The sequence below is a fragment of the Aphelocoma coerulescens genome, chromosome 1 (genome assembly GCF_041296385.1).
Source record: "Aphelocoma coerulescens isolate FSJ_1873_10779 chromosome 1, UR_Acoe_1.0, whole genome shotgun sequence".
In the NCBI taxonomy this organism is placed as follows: Eukaryota; Metazoa; Chordata; class Aves; order Passeriformes; family Corvidae; genus Aphelocoma; species Aphelocoma coerulescens.
Window position 1 is genome coordinate 110,600,487 of NC_091013.1, and position 19,226 is coordinate 110,619,712.

A 19,226-nucleotide genomic window follows, 5' to 3' on the forward strand; every position below is an offset into this window, starting at 1 on the left:
ATGACAGTAGCCAAGGAGACATTGTGGAGTATTTCCTCTTTTCCTAAACATGATCCTCCCTACTGCGTTGTTGGGAGGGAAGGATAGGTGATGGGGTTTGAAGAGTCTCTAGTGCTTTTGGTGAAACTAGTCTTATATTCCTGCTGCAAAGAAGACATTCTGGCATAAAACTGACAGAAAAAGTGTCACTTCAGTTTTCATGTGGTGTTTCCGTGCTCACTTCCACATCTGATATTCACATTAGTTGGTAAAAAAATAAATAAGTAATTTATTTACTTGTGTAATGCCCATGATTTTCTGAATATGTAGTCCATTAAAAGTGAAGATCATGCAAAAGCTACCTTCAGATCTGAGTTAAACTGCTAAAAGTCTGATCCTTGTGCAATTTGAAGACTTACAGCGGGCCATGCACTTCTTTAAAGTTTGTTGTCTACAATTACGGTATCAGTTCTTTTAGAAAGTCTCTGAACTTTAAGCAAGTCACTGGGTTTTCAGTTTCAGTGAAATAAAACTCCTAGTAATGTGTCTCTTGTTCACATTAGCAATCTGTGCAGTGCATTCATCAAGACTGATTATGCTTTAAGAATAAGAAAAAAGAAATCTGCTCTGTATCCTAGAGAAAATTTTTCAACATATTATGTTGTATAGCTTTAGATTTCTGAAATTACTTAAATGTGGTCTTCAGGATATTTGCATTCATAAAGAATACTTGGTTATGCTTATTGCTTCCCTTTGCCTTTCTTGACTGTCAAAACACAGTGATGCTTTTTAAGATTTATAGCAGATGGGTAATGAGATTGCTGACTGTTAACTGCAGCATTCAGAATTTGCTGGTGGAAGGAGGTGGGATTTTAAAACAGGGAGAAGGTTATTGGGGATTCATTGCAAGGAAGGCAGGTGATAGAACTTCGTTTTCAATCAGGAGGCTTAAACATAAATATGTTATGTTCTAAATTAGAAAAATCTCCACTCTTCATGTTATCTAGTAGTCATGTAAAAATCTTTCAGAAAAAAAGATACAGAGATGTCAGATTGCATTCAAATGATCACAATGAATCACAAGAAAGGCAGGGAGATTATACAATTTTTCAGTAAGTATATTCAGGCTGTATTGCATATGCTTACTTCAGCCCAAATAGCAGTCTTTATAAAATCAGAAAGAAATCATAAGCTAAAGTCTGCAATAACTATCACTTGTATACCTGTGTAATTGTGCAAAAGGGAAAATAGATTGGCAGTGCCCTTAACTGGGCTAGAAAGATTTCAAAGTCTGACTCTTGCAGTGTGTGCTGTAAATAAGAAAGGAAAAAGTCTGTCTTCTTTCCTGACCTTTGTACAGTCAGCCAGTTGGGATACACCTCAGACTGCAATTTAGAGGAGAGGCAAAAAGCCAGCTATTCCCACTGACTCTGTTTGGAATCTGTCTCCTTACTTGTCACTGTTGCGTCACCCACCTCAACACTGTAATTCTCTGCTCACCTGGTTTATATAGATTCCATCTTTAGAAGCAACACTTCTACGTTTAGACATCAATGTTTAGCATAATCTTTTGTATGTCTATATCTGTGTATATGAACAGTTAAAAGTTTTAGAGGATATGTCAGGGTTTTTTCCACATTTTTGTCTTTACTGAGGCCTGAGAATAAAGAGCAAACTTCCTTGAGCTATAAGTACTGGATAAGTTACTAAGTTCAGAAGCACATGATGTAGTGAGAAAAAGGGAAGAAGCCAAAGAAAGTTTCTGAATTGGCAAGGAAGAAGATTCTCCTTTTGTTTCTTGATGCAGGTATCTCTGTGCTGCTCTCTTAATTACTTTGATTTCTAGGTACCCTACTAATCAAACATGGTTGAAGCTACTAGACTCTGAAAATATCCTAACACCTCTGAAAATTATTCTCATAGGCTTGGGGCTCATGGTAAATTGGCTAGCATTCGTGTCTGTGAGGCAGTATCAGGAGATAGGCAAAAGATGGGGAAAACAGGAGGAAAAAATAGCTCCTTGTAATGTATATTTTTTTAAAGGTAGCGGCTTTTTCCTGGCTGCGGCTTTTTCCTCTGCACATGCAGAGGGAGCTCAAGAACTCCCTGAGAGTCTTGCCTAGGACTATTGCCTAGGTTGTGTGTTTTTGTTACAATTTTCCTTACAAAATGAGACAGAGGCAGTTGCTAAAACAAAGAGGTCGGGCAGCAGCATCTTCAAACAAAGTGTATTATTATTCTTCACAAGGAAGGTTGTCTGTGACCCCTTGAGGTTTTTTTTTTGTCACCCTGTTTCAGCAGGTAGTGCTGGCTTGCTCAGGGACCATTTCAGCAGATCATACACATTAGTCAAGATCTAAAATACCTCCCTGCACCATATGCTACCTAAAGTATAATAATCCTTTAATCTGTCCACTGCATGACATCTGGGCAGTTATTTGACTTAATAACTCATGTTGATTGTTCATACCAGTATGTATCAGAGGAGGGAAGTGCCAAAGCAGTGGGTTTAGGAAAGTGCCTGTGGGGAAGTGCCTTGGATCAGGGGAGACCTACTTGTGGTGTGGCAGATGACCAAACTGTGTAAAATCTTTATATGAGAATGATATTATCCTGAGATAAGCACAAAACAGAGCAGGAGGGGGAAGATGAACTCCCAGGACCCAAGTTACAGAAGCGCATTAATATTTACTCAATATCTCTTTATACCCTCTAGTCAGCACAACAGATGTAGCTGTGTTTTAAGACATTCTAATTCATTGAAAAAGGCAACAGAGATACTCTTTCCCTCCCTTCTGCCCCCAGTAATTTCAGATGTTTGCCATGCACACAGGGGGGAGGAGGTAGAGAGACAAGTGCTGGTGGGAGAAGAATGCAATTATCCCAAAGCCTCCTGACGGGCATCCACTTCTTCCTTCCAGCTTAGCTGCTCTGACCACAGGCTGGGGGCTCATGGGACATGGACCAGATTGAAAAAGTGGAAGCAGACAGATGGTTATTTGTAATCATCATGTAAATGTAAATCCTATAAAAATGTTTTCTTTCTAAGGGCCTGAAAGCTGGAAAGAAGGATTAAGGCATGGATATCTAGCCTAGAATAATTTTGACCCCGCCACCTTCCCTCCTACCCCATAAACATCGTGGTTTATCTCCACTTCCTTTAAACAAATTGCTGGAACCTCAGCCGAGGAAATTAATTCGGTTTCCATGTAATTCCCTGAGTTTATGAGCATCAGTTTGACCGGGGCCTGGATTTGGGCCTAAGCTGGCAGGTGCTGGTTAGCAGCTGCCTTGGGAGCAGGGGCTCCTTTTTGCTCCTTTCCCCCTTATCCCTCGCTCTGGCAGGTGCATGCTCCACGTGTTTATCCCGGCACTGCCGTGGCTGGATGTGCTCCCTTTCCCCAGTTACACTTCTGGCTACCTGCAAATGGCACTACGGGGCCTTAAAGACTTCCGTGACTGCTCACAGACATCTCTCTTGTCTGAGCAGCATCAGCTCGTTTGAGCCACAAAGAGACCGATCAAACTTTAATTAACTTTTGTCCGCAGCACCACTGTAGGCTGTGTGTGCACTTTAGCTGTTCTTTGTAGCCCTCCAGTCCCTCGGTGCCTTTTCAGACAGCAAGGCCCAGCCATCCGGAAGCTTTTGCCCTGGCAAGGCTTTGCCTTTTGAAACGTGAGGGTGTTTGTGCTGCCGCCGGGCTGGCAGGGGGAGCAGCCCCTGGGGCCAGCTGCGCTGCGGTCCCAGGGTGGACAGGCAGGGTGGGGGGCCATCTTCCTCCTTGGCACCCCTTGTTTAATCATAACGTCACAGAAAGGTTTGGCTCGGAAGAGACTTAAAGATCATCCAGCGTCCCATAGGTAGGGACACCTTTCACTAGATCAGATTGCTCAGAGTTCCACCCAGACTGGCCTTGAGCACTTCCAGGGACTGGGCAGCCACAGTTTCTCTGGGCAATCTGTGTCAGTGCCTCAGCACCCTCACAGTAAAGAATGTAAGGTAACACTCAAGAATGTAGGGGAACTGTGTGCAAGATTGGAATAAAGCAAAGCAAGAACACAGGATGAGGAAGAGGAGGCTGGTGGCAACATTTTTCTGCCGGTGTTGAATTTTTAAAGCATTAGTATTTGTGCCCTGCCAAAAGGGCCCCGAGGATGGCTGGCTTCTCACGTGAACAAAAGCCTTTTGCCTGGGTGTGGAGAGGGTGGTCTGTTCAGGCATGCTAATAGTTATTTGGAAGTACCCAGCAATTGTGGATAATTGGCTGAGGAATATTCTGCAGCTCTCAATCATTTTTCTGTTTTCACAGATGACTGTACCATTAGATATGGTGAGTGCACTAAGCTGTGCTGCAACTTTTCCATTTACTGTGCTAATACGTGTGAACTCAACTTCCAGTTGATGCTCCTTCCTTCTGTGGCTTCCTGTGCCCACTCCAGGAGGAAAGCCAAGAGCTTGCCAGCTCATGCTCTGGCCTCCTCTTCCCTGCTCCCTCTCTCCCAGGGTGATACTTGGATGTTCTGGGGTGGCTGGGCTGATCAGATTAATGTCTGTGCTTTATTTCATTGTTGTTAGATTGCATTAAAATACTGAATCACAGGAATGGCAGCCTGTACCCTTTGCTCTTTACCTTGTTTTTCTCTCTGCTTTTATTCTTTTCTTCCCTTCCTTTACCTGGATTTTTCTTTTTAGTCCCCCCCAAGTTAGTGTTTCCCCCTCTTCCCCTCTGAGTTATTCTCTCATTTTAATTTTTGTTTCACACATTTTTCTCTTATCTTTGCTTTTCTGTCACTACTTTATTTTTTTCCCTATTTCTTTTTTCTCCAACCATTTTTTTCCCTCTAAAACACAGAATGCTTTAGATGGAAATGGTGAGATATATCTATTCAAGATTCACATATGTGCTGAGGTACAGAGCAAGATTAAGCAAAGCTTGTAAGCATCAATTTTGTCTTCTATTCAAGCCAGTTTTGCAGTGAGACTTTAGGTAAAGGAATGTGATAAAATCAAATCACTTCTTAGCCTCATATTCTGAGGCTGATTGGAACCTTGCACAGTTGCTGGGATGATTCAGAGAAATTTAATGTAATTTACTGTGTATCACTCCAAGAAACTCTGTTTGTCAGGTTCATATAGCAGTGTGAAATGTTCAAGGAAAATGCTTTCCTTAATATTGCTGCCAGGAGTTAGGAGTCAGGAATATAAAGCCATTATGTGGTGGGATCTGCTGATTTTCTGGGGATTTTCCACTGATGGATTTGCACTGAAATTCTGTAATTACAAGTAGAATCAAGCCAATAAAAATAATATTTATTTTGTGTCTAATAATAATGGAAGAAGTAAATTTTTATCTATTTGCCAGTTATACAAAAGTGGGCATAGCATTGTCTAGAATTACTTTTGCTTCCTGTGTATCGTGGGGATCACAGAGACATATAAAGATGCTTTCCTAAAAACCATGATTTTTTAAGACCTTTTTTCTGGTTCTTTCTCTGACATTCCCATGGTATTGACTTTCTTGGCTTTGCAAAGTGTTCTACTGCCAAATAGCAGTAGCCCATGATCTTCATCCTACTGATTCTGTGCTCTGCATTGCCTAGGTTATTTCTTCCATTTGATCTTGAAGTTCTAGAAATTCCATTTCTGCCAATTTGATTATTGTGAATCAGAAGTGTACGAGTGGTTTCTATTATTCAGAAATATTTTGGGATTGAGTTTTTTGTTATCTATTGGGTGTGTCACCTAAGAAGACTATGGGCTCTTGCCAGAGCTGCATTTGTTGCCAGCTGCCTCCTGTCACTTCTATTTTATGTTTCAAGAGCAAGACCTAAATAGTCACTCCTTTTGTGTGTGTGTGTGTTAGAAAATGAATTAACTTCCAATTAATTCCTTCCTTCCTCTGGGATCTACCTGTGTATTCCAAAATGGAGAACAATAAAAGTTACCTCCATGTCATTTTGAGTGCCACATATATACAGCCCACTCACCTCAGACTATTCAGAGTCCAATTCTTCTATGTATTAATCATATTTTTCTTCTGGCTTATTACAGAAGAGAAAAATACTCAGTTCCAAATGTTAAAATGGGGCACGTTTTATTAACATTGAAAGCAGTAAATTATCTCTGCTTATGAAATGAGACTGAGCAATTTCTGCTGAACTCTTCCTGACTTGCCCCTTCACTAGGATACAGTGTTTTCTAATTTCTCAGAGGGCCCTGGTTCCATTAAGGGCGAGAACTGTTTTAAAGCTGTAATGAAAGCCATGCGTAGCTGAAATTCAAGGAGGGGCAGTGCCCTAAATTCTATTTCGGTAGCTCATCTAGAGCTATTTTCAGTTTTATGTTTATAAGAATGTCAATTAACCTAGAGACTAGGACACACGTGGAAGAATAAGGATGAAGTGGATATCATTCTAACACACTGAAGCCAGCTAGTTGGACCTAATCCTTTCCAGAAGCTTGATTTACATAAGAAGCTGGCCTGTGTTGCCTAATTTAGTTCTCAAACAGCTTGGTGATTTAAATGCTCTTTTTTTTCAGTATAGTGGTACAGGGCTAGTCAAGGTGGCAAAAATATTAGAACTAAAAATAGAGAAGGAAGCAATAAATATGCTGGAAGTACATTACTATAAGTTTTATTTCTCTGCCACCTTTCAGAACTGGTGACCATTTTGGCATGTATGTGCCAAAATTACAATAATAACAGTAATAATGGCAATGTCCTTAATCAAATTGTAACTCTGCAATTCAGTATTAGTTCTTTACCTAGCTTGTGCTGGAGTTGGAGACCCAAGCAAGGCAGATATTGAGCAGGTTGTTTTCTGTCATGAAAAGAGCTTAACATCCAACCTGCAATGCTACTTTTGCAATGCTGGAAAGAGACCCTGTCAAGGTTAAGAGGAGTAATGGGTGCTACAAGTCTTTCTAACTTAAATACAGAGCAGTGTTCTTATCTGGAAAGAAAAAAAAAAAAGGGAAAACAAAAGCCATGTATGTGAAATCTCCCTCCACTGGACAAAAGGGCATATCTGCCCAGCTTAATTTATGACATCTTTTACAGTCACTATAAGATGCAAAGTCATCACCTAATGATGTTTGAGACTTTTTTGTTCAATATTATGTGTTTCTGCCTTTTTTTTTCTCCACTTACGATGTCATCACTTCTATTAATTTTTTTCCTCTCTCCCTCATTTATCGCTGTAGTGCTACGGGATGACTTCCGCCAAAACCCTACAGATGTGGTGGTGGCAGCTGGAGAGCCTGCAATACTGGAGTGCCAGCCACCTCGAGGGCACCCTGAGCCTACCATCTACTGGAAGAAAGATAAAGTCCGTATTGATGACAGGGAGGAGCGGATCAGTGTGAGTACAGCTCAGGTGGTTTTTTGTCTGTAGACGCTGGGCCCACAGCTGAGTGCAGCAGAACTTAGACAGCTTTGTAGCCTTCATTCCCACAGAGGCTTGTCGTTGTTCTTGGCAGTTTGCCTCTCCGAGCTTTCCCAGATGAGGGGGAAGGCTGTTTATTGCTCCTTGTCTGGGTCTCCAGCTTGAACTTCTTTGAGGGTTGGTTTGTAAATCCAGTCTAATGGAGATCCATTAGAGCTGGAGATTTGGTCACGGAAGGTTTTTGACCAGTTTGGTCTTACGTTTTCTACATCTCAGTTCTCTAAACTGAGAATATCAGGGAGGTGTTTTATAAGGAAATTCAGTTATATCTATGAGATGCACAAATAATCCCTGGGAAAAAAAAACCCCAATAGCTTAGAATGATACTGGTAATGTTTTAGTTATTGCAGCAATTTGGATGTGTCTAAATGAAGGCTGAAGTCATGCTGTAAAGAATTACGGTTCCTGAAAAGGAAAAAATGTTAAGCAAATGAGTAACACTGGTTGAATTCTGTGGCCATTCATTTCTTGTACTGAATGAAAAAGGATCCAGCAGAAATATTTAAGTTACCAAGTGATTAGAGATAAATCATGATCTGTGCAAGCAAATGGGACAAATTAAGGGGGTGAGAACGTTTCATTCCTAATTTTTAAATGCTTAGCTTTTCATAATTTATATTTCTTCAATAAAGTTTTATGTTGTATGGAATGATTCAGTGCTGACCTTATTCAACATGGAAGTGCTATCAGGAAACTTGTTAGTGGCTCTGGGTGCCTAAGAAATTATTCCAGGCCAAAGAATCAGAGCTGCTGCTGCTTGTGGACCAGGATGTCTGTGCTAGGGTCTACTCAAGAGTAGAAGAGCGAAGAGTGGCAGAGAACTGGCTATCATTCCCTGACTCTCAAGTTTGTTTGGCTAAATTCCCAGCTTATTCTGAAGCACCCCATTGTCTAACCTTTAACACTGTGGCTTCACTAGCCACAGATTTTTACTTTATTTCTTTCAACTACCTTGGTCTTTCACTGTGTAAGTAGCCTTTATAGCCAAGAAAATATTTAAGTGTCAGGTGAATTCCCAGTTTGGGACAGATTCAATTTGTTGGCCTCAACAAAAAGAGAAAACCTGTCTTTATTAGTGATCAAGGAAACTGTTCAGACACCAGTAAAATAAAATTAACGAAATAAAACTAATAAAACTAACTTTTTTTTGCTAAAGATGTCAAGAGTGCTTTACATATCGCCATGCAAGAAATAAAAGTACTGTGTGCTGCTAAGAGGCAGCAAGAAATGTAACCTTGGAAATGTAAAGGACCTAATGAAAGCCAAAGGAGCAAAATGAAATACAATTGAAATTAGTTGCGAGTTGAAATTAGTCAGTGGGATAAAGATGTGTTCTAGAACAGTTTAAAGATACTTAAATATATTAGTATATAATTTTAAAGCTATACAGACAAAACTTTAGGATGCCTTGATTGTGGAACTTGTTGCCTGAGAAGGTAGCACTTTTTCTGATGTATTTTGTTTACCTGAAGTTAAAAATATGTTCCTTGTTTTGAAACAGATCCGTGGTGGGAAGCTGATGATCTCCAACACCAGAAAAAGTGATGCAGGAATGTACACCTGTGTTGGGACCAACATGGTGGGGGAGCGTGACAGCGACCCTGCAGAGCTGACTGTCTTTGGTAAAGAGACCCCTGCTTTTATTGCTTTTCCCCTACAAATGTCATAGGCTGAATTACCCTAGGTGGCTCATCAAAACACAAGATAAAACAAGGTTAACAAAACACAGCAGTACTGCTCAAGATGCATTTCACAGATTCAGGAGGAGACATGGTTGTAAAAGCTGCAGTTTATAATGATGGAGCTGTGATGGCTCAACATTTTCCTTCTAAGCACGTAGTTTCAGTCTAACTGGAGGTCCACAGTGATGTGCATAACCAGAGATGGTAATGCAGGACAATGCTCTCCCTCACAGAATGGCCAAATGTAATTAAGCTACTTCTAATAGAGTTGACAATGCCTGCTTACCAGAGATTAAGACCAGGATTGCCTACTTAAATAATTCTATATTCCCAAGGGGTTATGAAATCAAACCTTTGTAAGAAAGCACAAAAAAACTCACTTGATCAGTAAAAAGTCATTGGAGACAATTCCAAAATCAAAGTTTTGAATATATAGAGATAACTTTCATCATTCTTTTTTTAGAGGACCTGAAACAGCTTTCCATCCTGTAAACCAGAACACCATTTAGATTTTTGGTGCTGCTGAATGAATCAAAACTGAGTAAGTTTCCTGTGTGAAAGAGCTTCTAGACCTGATGGGCAGGGCAAGGAGTTAATTGTTAGGAGCACTTGTCCCATGGTGAGGGTCCAGAGCAAGAACAGAGTAATAACCAAACCTAGAGCTGGATCCATCCTGCTAACAACTGGATAAGAAGCAAAGCCACAAAATCATGCTGTGGTGCATCCTACAGTCATGGGTTTGTAGGAATTAGTTGAGAATTTCTGAGCAAACAAAGGAAGATCAATAAGGAAAAAACCCATGCTGCTAAGGAAAACATGTCCACGCTGACAAAAGAGAAAGAGAAATAGTGTTAATGTTCCCTCCTGTGGCACCCCTTTGATATCCTTGATACAGTACTGAAATTCCAAACTAGACCATTTGTAACCCCAGAGAGACTTTTAATAGAAATCCTAAGGTCCTTTGTGAAGCAGATGCTTCTGATTTTTTCACCTCTGCCTAATACTGTGCACTGGAAAACCCAGTCCTTATTGCCATCTCTGTGTTTGCATGTATGGGCAATTCAACATTTGTTTATCCACTTTAAAGAATATATATATATTATGGGATTCACCAAAGGCAGAGAAAAATTTTTGCTAGACAAGATCCATGAATTTCTGAGGATATGCTGCTTTCCAGCTTTACAAGACTGTAAAGGTTTCCACTCCAACTTGTTTGTTGTGGATTCATGGAAACGTGGCTTTTAAAGACAGAACTATTATGCCTTAAAAAAAAAAAAAAGCCAGAGAAAGAATCTCTATCAATTTATTATGCCCTTTGCAGCCAATCTGTTAAAGTTGTAGCTTTATACAGATGCAAAAGAGACATGACATATCTCCTTCATCAGTTTAAGTACTGCTAATCTCTGGTAATACTCCCTGTGGATAGCAAGCAGATTGCAGTCCTAAACTACAAAGCCTTAAGAAATCCTTAAGAAAATAATTTGTTAAAAAGCATTGAACTGTAGGAATGAAAACTGAAATGTGCATGTAATTTCATATCCTGCAGAGCTATGAAACGTATTAGTTTTGTCTTGATATGTAAAATAATACATAGCCAATTACAATATTCTGATTTTTTACAGGGTATAATCATAGCAATCAACTTGCAAAATACAATCTAAAACTATTTGGTGAATACTGAACAAAATCAGCAATAAATGAAATTAGATATTTTAATTGTTCTTAATTGTGTTAGACTGCCTAAAGAAAATTCTATTTAAAATTCCCTATCTTGGTATCTTCCTATCTACAATTCTCCTTCTGTCTGGGTGTTCCCAGATACCTTCCCACCTTCCTTTTTGCTGTGCAAGAGTAGTATGCAGGAAGCAGGTGCTCAGGTTATGATCTGCTGTCTCACAAGATGGTTTGGCTGTCCTGTGCCCATTTCCTGGTTGCCTCCTGGCCCTGCAGCTCTATGTGGGTGCACTGGGCTCTCTGTAACATCATGTCCAGGGTAATCCTGGTCTGCTCCATACAAAAGGAGGGGACTTGTCTGTACTTTCCAGCAGTTGTATTCCATTCCTGGACTCCAGGCAGCAGCTCAGCAGCCCTTGTGTGAGCAGGGATGTGCCCAGTGACTGGAGAGCGTTATCCATGGTGTTTCCAGGAGGCAAAGTATCTACTGGGCAGTGCAATCACTCTAAGCATGCACAATAAATCCAATAAATCCAGCGACTCTGGGAAATGTCAGATTGGCTCTGCATGTTCAAATTGACTTCACTGAACACAGGCAAAACCACCAGGATCATATGTTAGGTCTACAGCTTTCCTCTAATATGACTCACAGGTCTGAGGAACATGGGAATATTGCAAATGTTGAGGAAAAATATGCTAAAAATACTCCTATGCAATTCATGTGCCAAACTTTAACTGCTTTGAACATATTTGAAAATGGACTTCACAATAAAAATAAAGAGATCTTGACTGAAAGAGATTTTTATTAGGTGACTGGCAAGTCTATAGCTGGTGGTGATTCAGGAAAGGAATGTGTATTAATTAGCTGATTAGTCATGTCTTCATTCCTTTCCCAAATAACAACTCTCCAAACCCTTTCCACAGCGTGAAGGGAGCCTTAGTAAACACTCTATGTAGGAGAAGGAAACTGTTTCATACTAGTTCTCAAACCTTTCCAGAAAGCAGCTACTTGTTACTTTTGGCTTTGCAAGTTATTCTGTAATACCCGAAGTTAACTTCTGCATGTGCCTTGTGACAGATCTCTGGCTCCCTGTACAGTAAATCTAGCTTGAGGCATTGCCTCTGGAAAAACTGAGTCAGTGTGGTGGGAACTGGTGGCCCAAGGGGAACACCATGGAAGCCTAGCCTGAAAGATTACACCTTTTCCTGAGTTTAAAAACAATATAATAAAATGGGCTGTAAGAACCTTGGGAAGTGGTAGGGGGAGAAAATAAAATTTTCCCATGTACAGAATATGTCCACTTGGCTGGGTACCCACTCAATAGCCTTTACTACTGAGAGATAGTTATGAATAATACATGTAGAACTTTCACCTTTCTTTTCCAAGCTTATCTGCATTGGAAATACTGTTTTCAACATTTAGGCACTACTAACAGTATAGTGGTAGTGTCAATGCAGATTGCATTACTTTTGTTCCCAAATCATGATTCTTCCATTAGCAAAAAGTTGGCAAACTTTCACAGTAAAATACCATAAAGATCGTATAAAAGTGCTATCCAAAACTGTGTTTTGAATAGTGGCAAAGATGCACTACAATTTGTTAAGCTTCTTTTTCAGGCATTACTGCTAGTTTTTGCCTTTATGAGGCTCCAAGGTGTAATCTTGGAGTAAAGCAGAAAGACAGGGTATGTCACAGAGTCTTAAGGTGGCCTTTAAAGAAAGTTAATAACCTCAGTCCTAAAGTTCACAAAAAGAGGCAGCATGGGACTTGATTATTGTGTGCACACTATTCTAAAGGCCAATTTCCAAAGTGTAAGTGATACAAATTAGGCTGCATTGCTTGTGTTTGGGTTCATAGCCCTTGGCTGAACAGAATTAAAGCAAGATGCAAAACAGAAACAGTTTAATTCCAATTTGTAAGAAAGCTTTGTTTGTAAATACATAATATGGAGCCAGAAATTAAATAAAGAAGGAATTACTCCTTAAGGTAACCTTTATCATTTTGTCATGCTACTTCACCATTCTGAGATAAGTTTTCAAGTTTTTTTAACTGTTTCAGACTCTTGTATTTTCCTTAGCACTTAAAATAGTCTGTTTGAAGAGAATGTACAAAGGTATATCTTGTATATTGATTCTAAACCTCAGTGAAATCAATGAAAGCCTTAGTATATCAGCTTCAAGAGGCTGGCATCAAGCAGTGGAAAAAGATATATTTAGAAGAGCCTCAAAAGAATATAAAGCATAAGAAGAGTACAAAAATGTCTTCAAAAAGATATGTCAATTTGGATATATTAAAGATTGTTTTGAATTAATCTTTTATTTGAGTTTTGGTATCTGAACCTTTTTTCAGCTAATAAGGTCCTGTGGGATGAAGAGGTATTTTTGTCCGATGCTTGAGGAAGTATTTGTGTTTGATGTTCTGTAGATATTGTCAGGCTGAAAGAGAAACCCTGGTTTCAGGAAGAGTATACTATGATGACATGGTGTTAGAGGAAAAAAATCCCCAAAATCCCTTTAATGAAGACATTGTGCCCCATTTTACTTTCTTGAGCTCTGCCTATGTAGAAGGCCTTAGCGGAGTCCTGACCAATTGTATCCTGGAAAGCTTTCCCAGTCACATGGAAAAATCTACCAAAACCAGGCATACATTCATAGGTCAAGACAGAGGGATCAGCAGTGTGTATTCTGTCCTTCAGATCAAAGCTCCTCCTGGTGTTCTTCAAATCCCTGTATTTACCACTTGCAGTCTGTTTGTGGCAGTTTGCAAAAAGCCAGGTCAGCTTTAGAATATTTGTTGTCCACAGATACCAAGAAGTTGTAATAGGATAATGATACGGCTCTGAAAAAGTGTCTGATTTGGTCCCCAAAGTTTGTATGAAACAGTAAAAACTATAATTAACATGGCTGTAGATGCAGATAGAAGGAGAAAACCACTAGGAACTGATAACATTCATTTCGCTGCACTTGCCTCTTACTGGTGTTCCATGGCTTTGCTGTGCAAGCTCATCACGCCTCGGGCGCTGCTCAGAGTGTAGGAGTTTGCAATGTCTACACAAGTGCTTATTTCTCAGATGAAAAAGGGGAAAGTCCCTAAAAAGATGCAGTGGAAGAATGTCTTTAAATATAAAACTACCTGCTTTTGCAATTTTGTTTTCATTTATTTGGCCAACATAGGTAAATTTAGTGAGATTGTAATATCCTGTCTTCTTCCACATGTTCTTTTTTGGCAGGGAGCTTTACTTCATTCAGATCATGTTGCATTTAATGAAATGTCTATGCTATTGACAGCGTTCTGAAGTGAAACTTACTTGCAACCATCTAATGTTTCTTTTTTTTCCTTTTGAATCAGAATGCTGAAGTGAAAAAAGCTTTTATTTGTAACTATTTGCTATTAAATCCCTCCCCAAAGCCTTTTAATTTGTGTTTTAATACTCTTTTTAGAACACAAAAACATTTTAGAAAAATCATGTCTTCTCTCCAGCAAAGACAGAGCAAACAAGAATAATTCTAAATCAGATTGAGACTCTACATTATGGGGACCATCAAATCCTTCACTCTAGCAGTTGCCTCAGCAGAGAAAATATATTAAGGTAGTTAGGATCATTTTAATTAGATTGAGGCCCCGTATATGGCTGTCTAACTTTTTGAGGAACAGAGAAAGGGCAGTAATACATCTGAAGGTCATCTGAGTCTCTCTAATTGACTGTGATACTCAAACCAATTGTTAAATATGGGAAAAATTGAGTTCTGAGGTTAACTTGTGTCATCACCCAAAGCAAGGAAAGCATTTTGTTGTTTCTGGCTGAGATCTGTAGGTTTCCTTGCAGCACATACCTCAAGCACTGCAACAGATTGTAGGTGTGTGTCCAGATTGCATTAACAATCCCCTTTTATAACTGCAAGCAAAGTTTATTCTGAAGTTATAAAGGTCACCCTAGTAATAGCATGACTGGTTGACATGACATATAACCATGACCTATTTTATAGTTCTCTTCAAAGATTTTTAATATTCATCAGAGAAAGTCTGGGAAGTGGGTACTTTATTTACTCAGTGAAAGCTTATAAAATAGCTATATTAAAATTTTTATATATGCCTATGATTTTAATTTATCACCCTTTCTTGTTATTTCTCAAATATATTGTGTTCTGGATGCTGTTGACAGAGTAACAATGTTTAATTATATCTCAAGGCCTTATTTATGGGCAAACCATTTCAGAAGAAAAAATATGAAAAAGTTTTTTTTTTTTTTTCTCAAGATTAGCTCTGAAACTAAATTTGACCTGGCTGTGCGAAGAAACCTTCTTTATTTAGCATGCTTGGGCAAGCAGTGCTCTGTCTCCTGAGAGATTAACATTGTAAGCAAGTTATGCAGGTGACTCAAATCCAGTTAATCTCACATAAAGAATGTTAATTGCATTGGCAATGGCATTCACTCTGATCACTTTATAGCTGTATAATTAGCTATTGGACATATTCAAGGGGTTTTCTGAGCGATACAAATACAGGAAACAACATGAGAGGTAACTTGTTCTTTCCTGATTCACACTGTGCAAAATGCAGAGATGATGGAAAAATGGAACCAGTGGTTGTTGGTATTTGCATGTCCTTGCTAACAGGGCTCTGTCCTTACACAGCTAGTTATTTTCTAGCAACTTTGGAAATCTTTTTGAAAATACACAGTTTTAGAAGCTGATATGAAACAAATATGCGTGTATTCTCCTAAATTGCCTTGATGTGGAATCCAGTGATTTACCTAATGACCTCAGGGCCATTTACTTTCCCCTCAGCTGGCTTCTCCTCAAAATGAGACAGGAATTTATTTTCTCATCTCCTGTATGGGAGAATTTACAGCCACAGGTAGCAATTTCATAAGTCTGCACATGCTAATTTCTTAGCTGTTTACATGCAGCTTTTGTAAACGTGGTCTAAAATGATTTTTGTATGCGGACCAAGCCAGTGTACAGACATGCACAGAGTTATTTAAATTCAATGGGGCTGAACCAGGGCCTCTAAATCACCAGTTAGAATGCTAATCTGGATCTGAATTTCTTAGTTTAGGATCACGTCTTGAAAAACAAATGCCAAAATGAAGAGGGAATTTTGTGTGAGCTCAGAGCAGGAGTTGGTGTCAGCTCTTCTTAGGAGAGAAGTTGTGAAAAAGACGCTGTTGCAACTTGCAGACAGTGTCATTAAAATACTCCCTTCCAGATTCACATAGTTACAGATGGGCCAAGTACATTGCTTAGCATTAAGATTAAAAAATAATTGTGGGTTTTTTTTGTTTTGTTTTGTCCAGTTTTAATAAGTTTATCAAATTAAAATGGCCTTATCAAAAACTTTTCATGCCTGACTGGAAAACTGTTTTTAATTGAGAAAATGAAATTGACAAAATAATTCACTCTTCTCTAAGAATGTTGAAGTTCTTGCAGTTTGGAGGCAAAAGGGATAATTGGCGTGAAATGGGCAAGGATTGGAAGGAGCAAAATGGAGGAAGCTTTTTGTCCTGAGAAGTGCAGGTGCCTCATACTGAGTATCAGGCACCTAAAATATGTTGGGAAGTAGCTAGCCTGTGCCAGAGGTGTACTTTTATTTTGTCTTGTCCAGGGAATTTTCACTAAATTTAGCCAAATATACACCTGTCTAAGAAAAAAAGTAATAGAGTCATTAATTCATACACCAGAGAACCCATGAATGCAGATCTGGGCAGCATTTTCCTGTATCTGCACTGTGTTCCTGCTGCTGTCACTCTCCTGAGAGGGTCCTTGGGTACTTCAGCTGATTTTTCTTGTGTTAAGTTTGTGGATAGGCTCTATTTGGGTGACCTGGGGAAAAGGAGCTCCAGTTCAAGTGTAGACCAAACACTCAGGGGAGAAGAGTCTGTTTGCTGTGAGGTATGAAGAAGGAAGAGGATAGTTGGAACTGGACTTGTGAATTTTCTGGGTTCCAGGTGTGAAAAGTGGTATTTCTGGGCTAAAGCAGACAAATTGACAAGCAAACAGTCAGCAGCTGGATATGGCTTGTACACAGACTTAAAACAGGAAATTATAAAGATTTCAATGTGTGCTGAGAGGCTAGAAATGAATTTACTTGCCCAAACATTGCTGGAATCTGCAGATCTGGGGCAGGAATAGGAATAGGACAAAAGCAATGGCTTGGGGAGAAGAATCTGTGCCTGTTAGATATGCTTTTATCTCTATCATCTGGAGAAGTGCTATAGATACTTGAGCATGTCTATTCTTCTGCTGACAAAATATGTTTTCCCCTGCCAATAGGTTTCCCTGCTAATATGGAATTCCTGTGTGATGCTGTCACTCATTTACATAATTACTAACAGGTGGTTTTGTGTTCCTCATTTTCTGACTGATATTCTGATTTGTAAAAGTGGTGAACACTTTTTTTTGTCTGCAGTTGAATTAATGGAAGCTGAACTTTGAGCACACAAAATTAATGCTTCATTTCCACCCAACACATCCCCTCCCCCCCCCAAAAAAATAAAATTGCCAGTTTTGTGGCTTGGGTTGAGCATCAAAATTTAGCAGGTACTTTTTACCTTGCTTTCTAAGATCTCTATCATACCTCAGAGAGGAGCTATGAAAATAAGTGAGTTGATTATAAAGCATTAAGATAGGTGTAATTGAGGTCATGAGGAAATTAATAATTCTGTCTTTGAAGTGACGTTTGAGTAGTAAGACTGGGGGGCACCCTCTAAATGATACAGCTAAAGCAAAATATTAAACGCCTGCTTTTAAATGAATACCAACAATCTGGAGATGTTTTGGGAAAAAATAGTGTGTGATCATATAATTGCAACCAGTCCCACAAGGCATCAAAACCAGAAAGGAAGTGATTAAAAGACATTCAGGCGGCCTTAATTCTGTCAGTAAGTGTGGCCTGCTTGATTTTGCAACCTTGTTAATGTTCTTCTAACTTTTTCTTAAAAAATTATTTGCATGTAATAATCATGCATAACAAACGTATAAAATTAGCTTTGTAGTTATCAAGACAAACTGCCTGAGTCAGAATCTGGTATTGCTTGCATCTGTGTGGGTTTTGAGAAATTTTTTTTAAGTGACATCAAATCCCTTAACTTGCTGAGAGTGAAATGTGAAACAGGGTGTGTAACCAGCTTTAAATGTCTTTATGATAAATTCCTGTCTTGAGTGGAAATACTGTTCCCTATAAACCCAGTCTTACAATGGTTTGACTAGCATAAATAATTTATGACAATAAAAGTGTGGTGTGGCTGAGAGGACAGAACAAAATTTGTGCAGTCCAAAGGCAACTTGGAAGCTAACCCCAGCGACATCCTTTCAAATGCAATTACCGGTACTTGGATTTTGTACCAGTATAACTGAGATCAGATTGTGGCTCTACATCTGGATTTTAAGCAGGCCTGTACAACATTATGGTGATTAATACTATTTGTAGCCGTGCAGCCTAACATAACAAGGGTAAGCAGAAGTTATTACTCAGCCCTTAATTTGGTTTTCCATGGTGAAGTTGGCGATGGGGATCAGGGAAGCTCTGTCTTGTGTACGACAGTTCATAACTGCCTGAGATGCTTAACACGGAGTTTAAATTTTCCTCCGAAGCACCAAGGTATTGATCACTGCTGAAGGCACGCTGGCTCCATTGGCAGCTCATATACTGCTGCAGCAGGAGCTCCCAGCCCAGTCTCCGTATGTGTAGCACTGCAGAGCCGCAGCCTTTCCAGGGAAGGGCATGGCCTCGGAGGCCTCTCCGCTGTCCAGCAGGTGGCCGGTCAGTCCTGGCACAGGCTGCCTTCTGGTGGCTCTTGCTGGAGAGCGGGATGGGACAGCCCCTGCCTCTCCAGCCTGGCAGCCCTCTCCCTGGCTTTTTATGCACATCATCAGTTCCACTTGTCTGAATTTGTGGAGCTCAGCCTCCTTTCTGTTTGATGGATGGGTAAGCGACAAGATGCTGAAAAGTCAAAAAGTGTTCATTTCAGGCCTCTGACTCACTGTGGAATTTTAATGTCTCTTTCAAGAGCGGCCCACGTTTCTCAGGCGACCGATTAACCAAGTGGTGCTGGAGGAGGAGGCCGTGGATTTCCGATGCCAGGTGCAGGGGGATCCCACACCCACAGTCCGGTGGAAGAAAGATGATGCAGACTTACCGAGGGGAAGGTGAGAGCAACATTCACATTCACTTTCAAATTTCAATTGTTGCACAATGCTGGAGTGCATCCCTACTGCTAAGAGTTTGTTCTTTGACATTGTGTCCAAGATTTATGTCCCATATTGCTGCTCTTTTGGCGCTACAAATCTTGTTCCAGAGGCCGCTGTGCAGGCGAACCCAGCCTGGGTGAATTGTCCAGATAATGGATTCCTGTGGAGGGAAGAAAGGTGATGTGTAGCTGTTGAGAGCACATGGGTATTCAGTGAATTTATTGGAGACAGTAAAGATGTTTTAGGACTGTAATA

The 19,226-nt window shown here is 39.8% G+C and overlaps 1 protein-coding gene across 4 annotated transcripts in view; it reads left to right on the forward strand.

Annotated features, from left to right (window-relative positions):
* The window catches only part of ROBO2 (roundabout guidance receptor 2), a 435,570-nt gene that overhangs the window by 281,908 nt on the left and 134,436 nt on the right, over window positions 1–19,226 (forward strand). For all 4 annotated transcript variants that reach the window (XM_069024393.1, XM_069024409.1, XM_069024402.1 and 1 more), the window contains exons 3-5: window positions 7,184–7,341; window positions 8,927–9,047; window positions 18,791–18,929. In XM_069024393.1, the coding sequence (XP_068880494.1) occupies window positions 7,184–7,341; window positions 8,927–9,047; window positions 18,791–18,929 (418 nt within the window). The remainder of the gene's footprint in view (window positions 1–7,183; window positions 7,342–8,926; window positions 9,048–18,790; window positions 18,930–19,226) is intronic.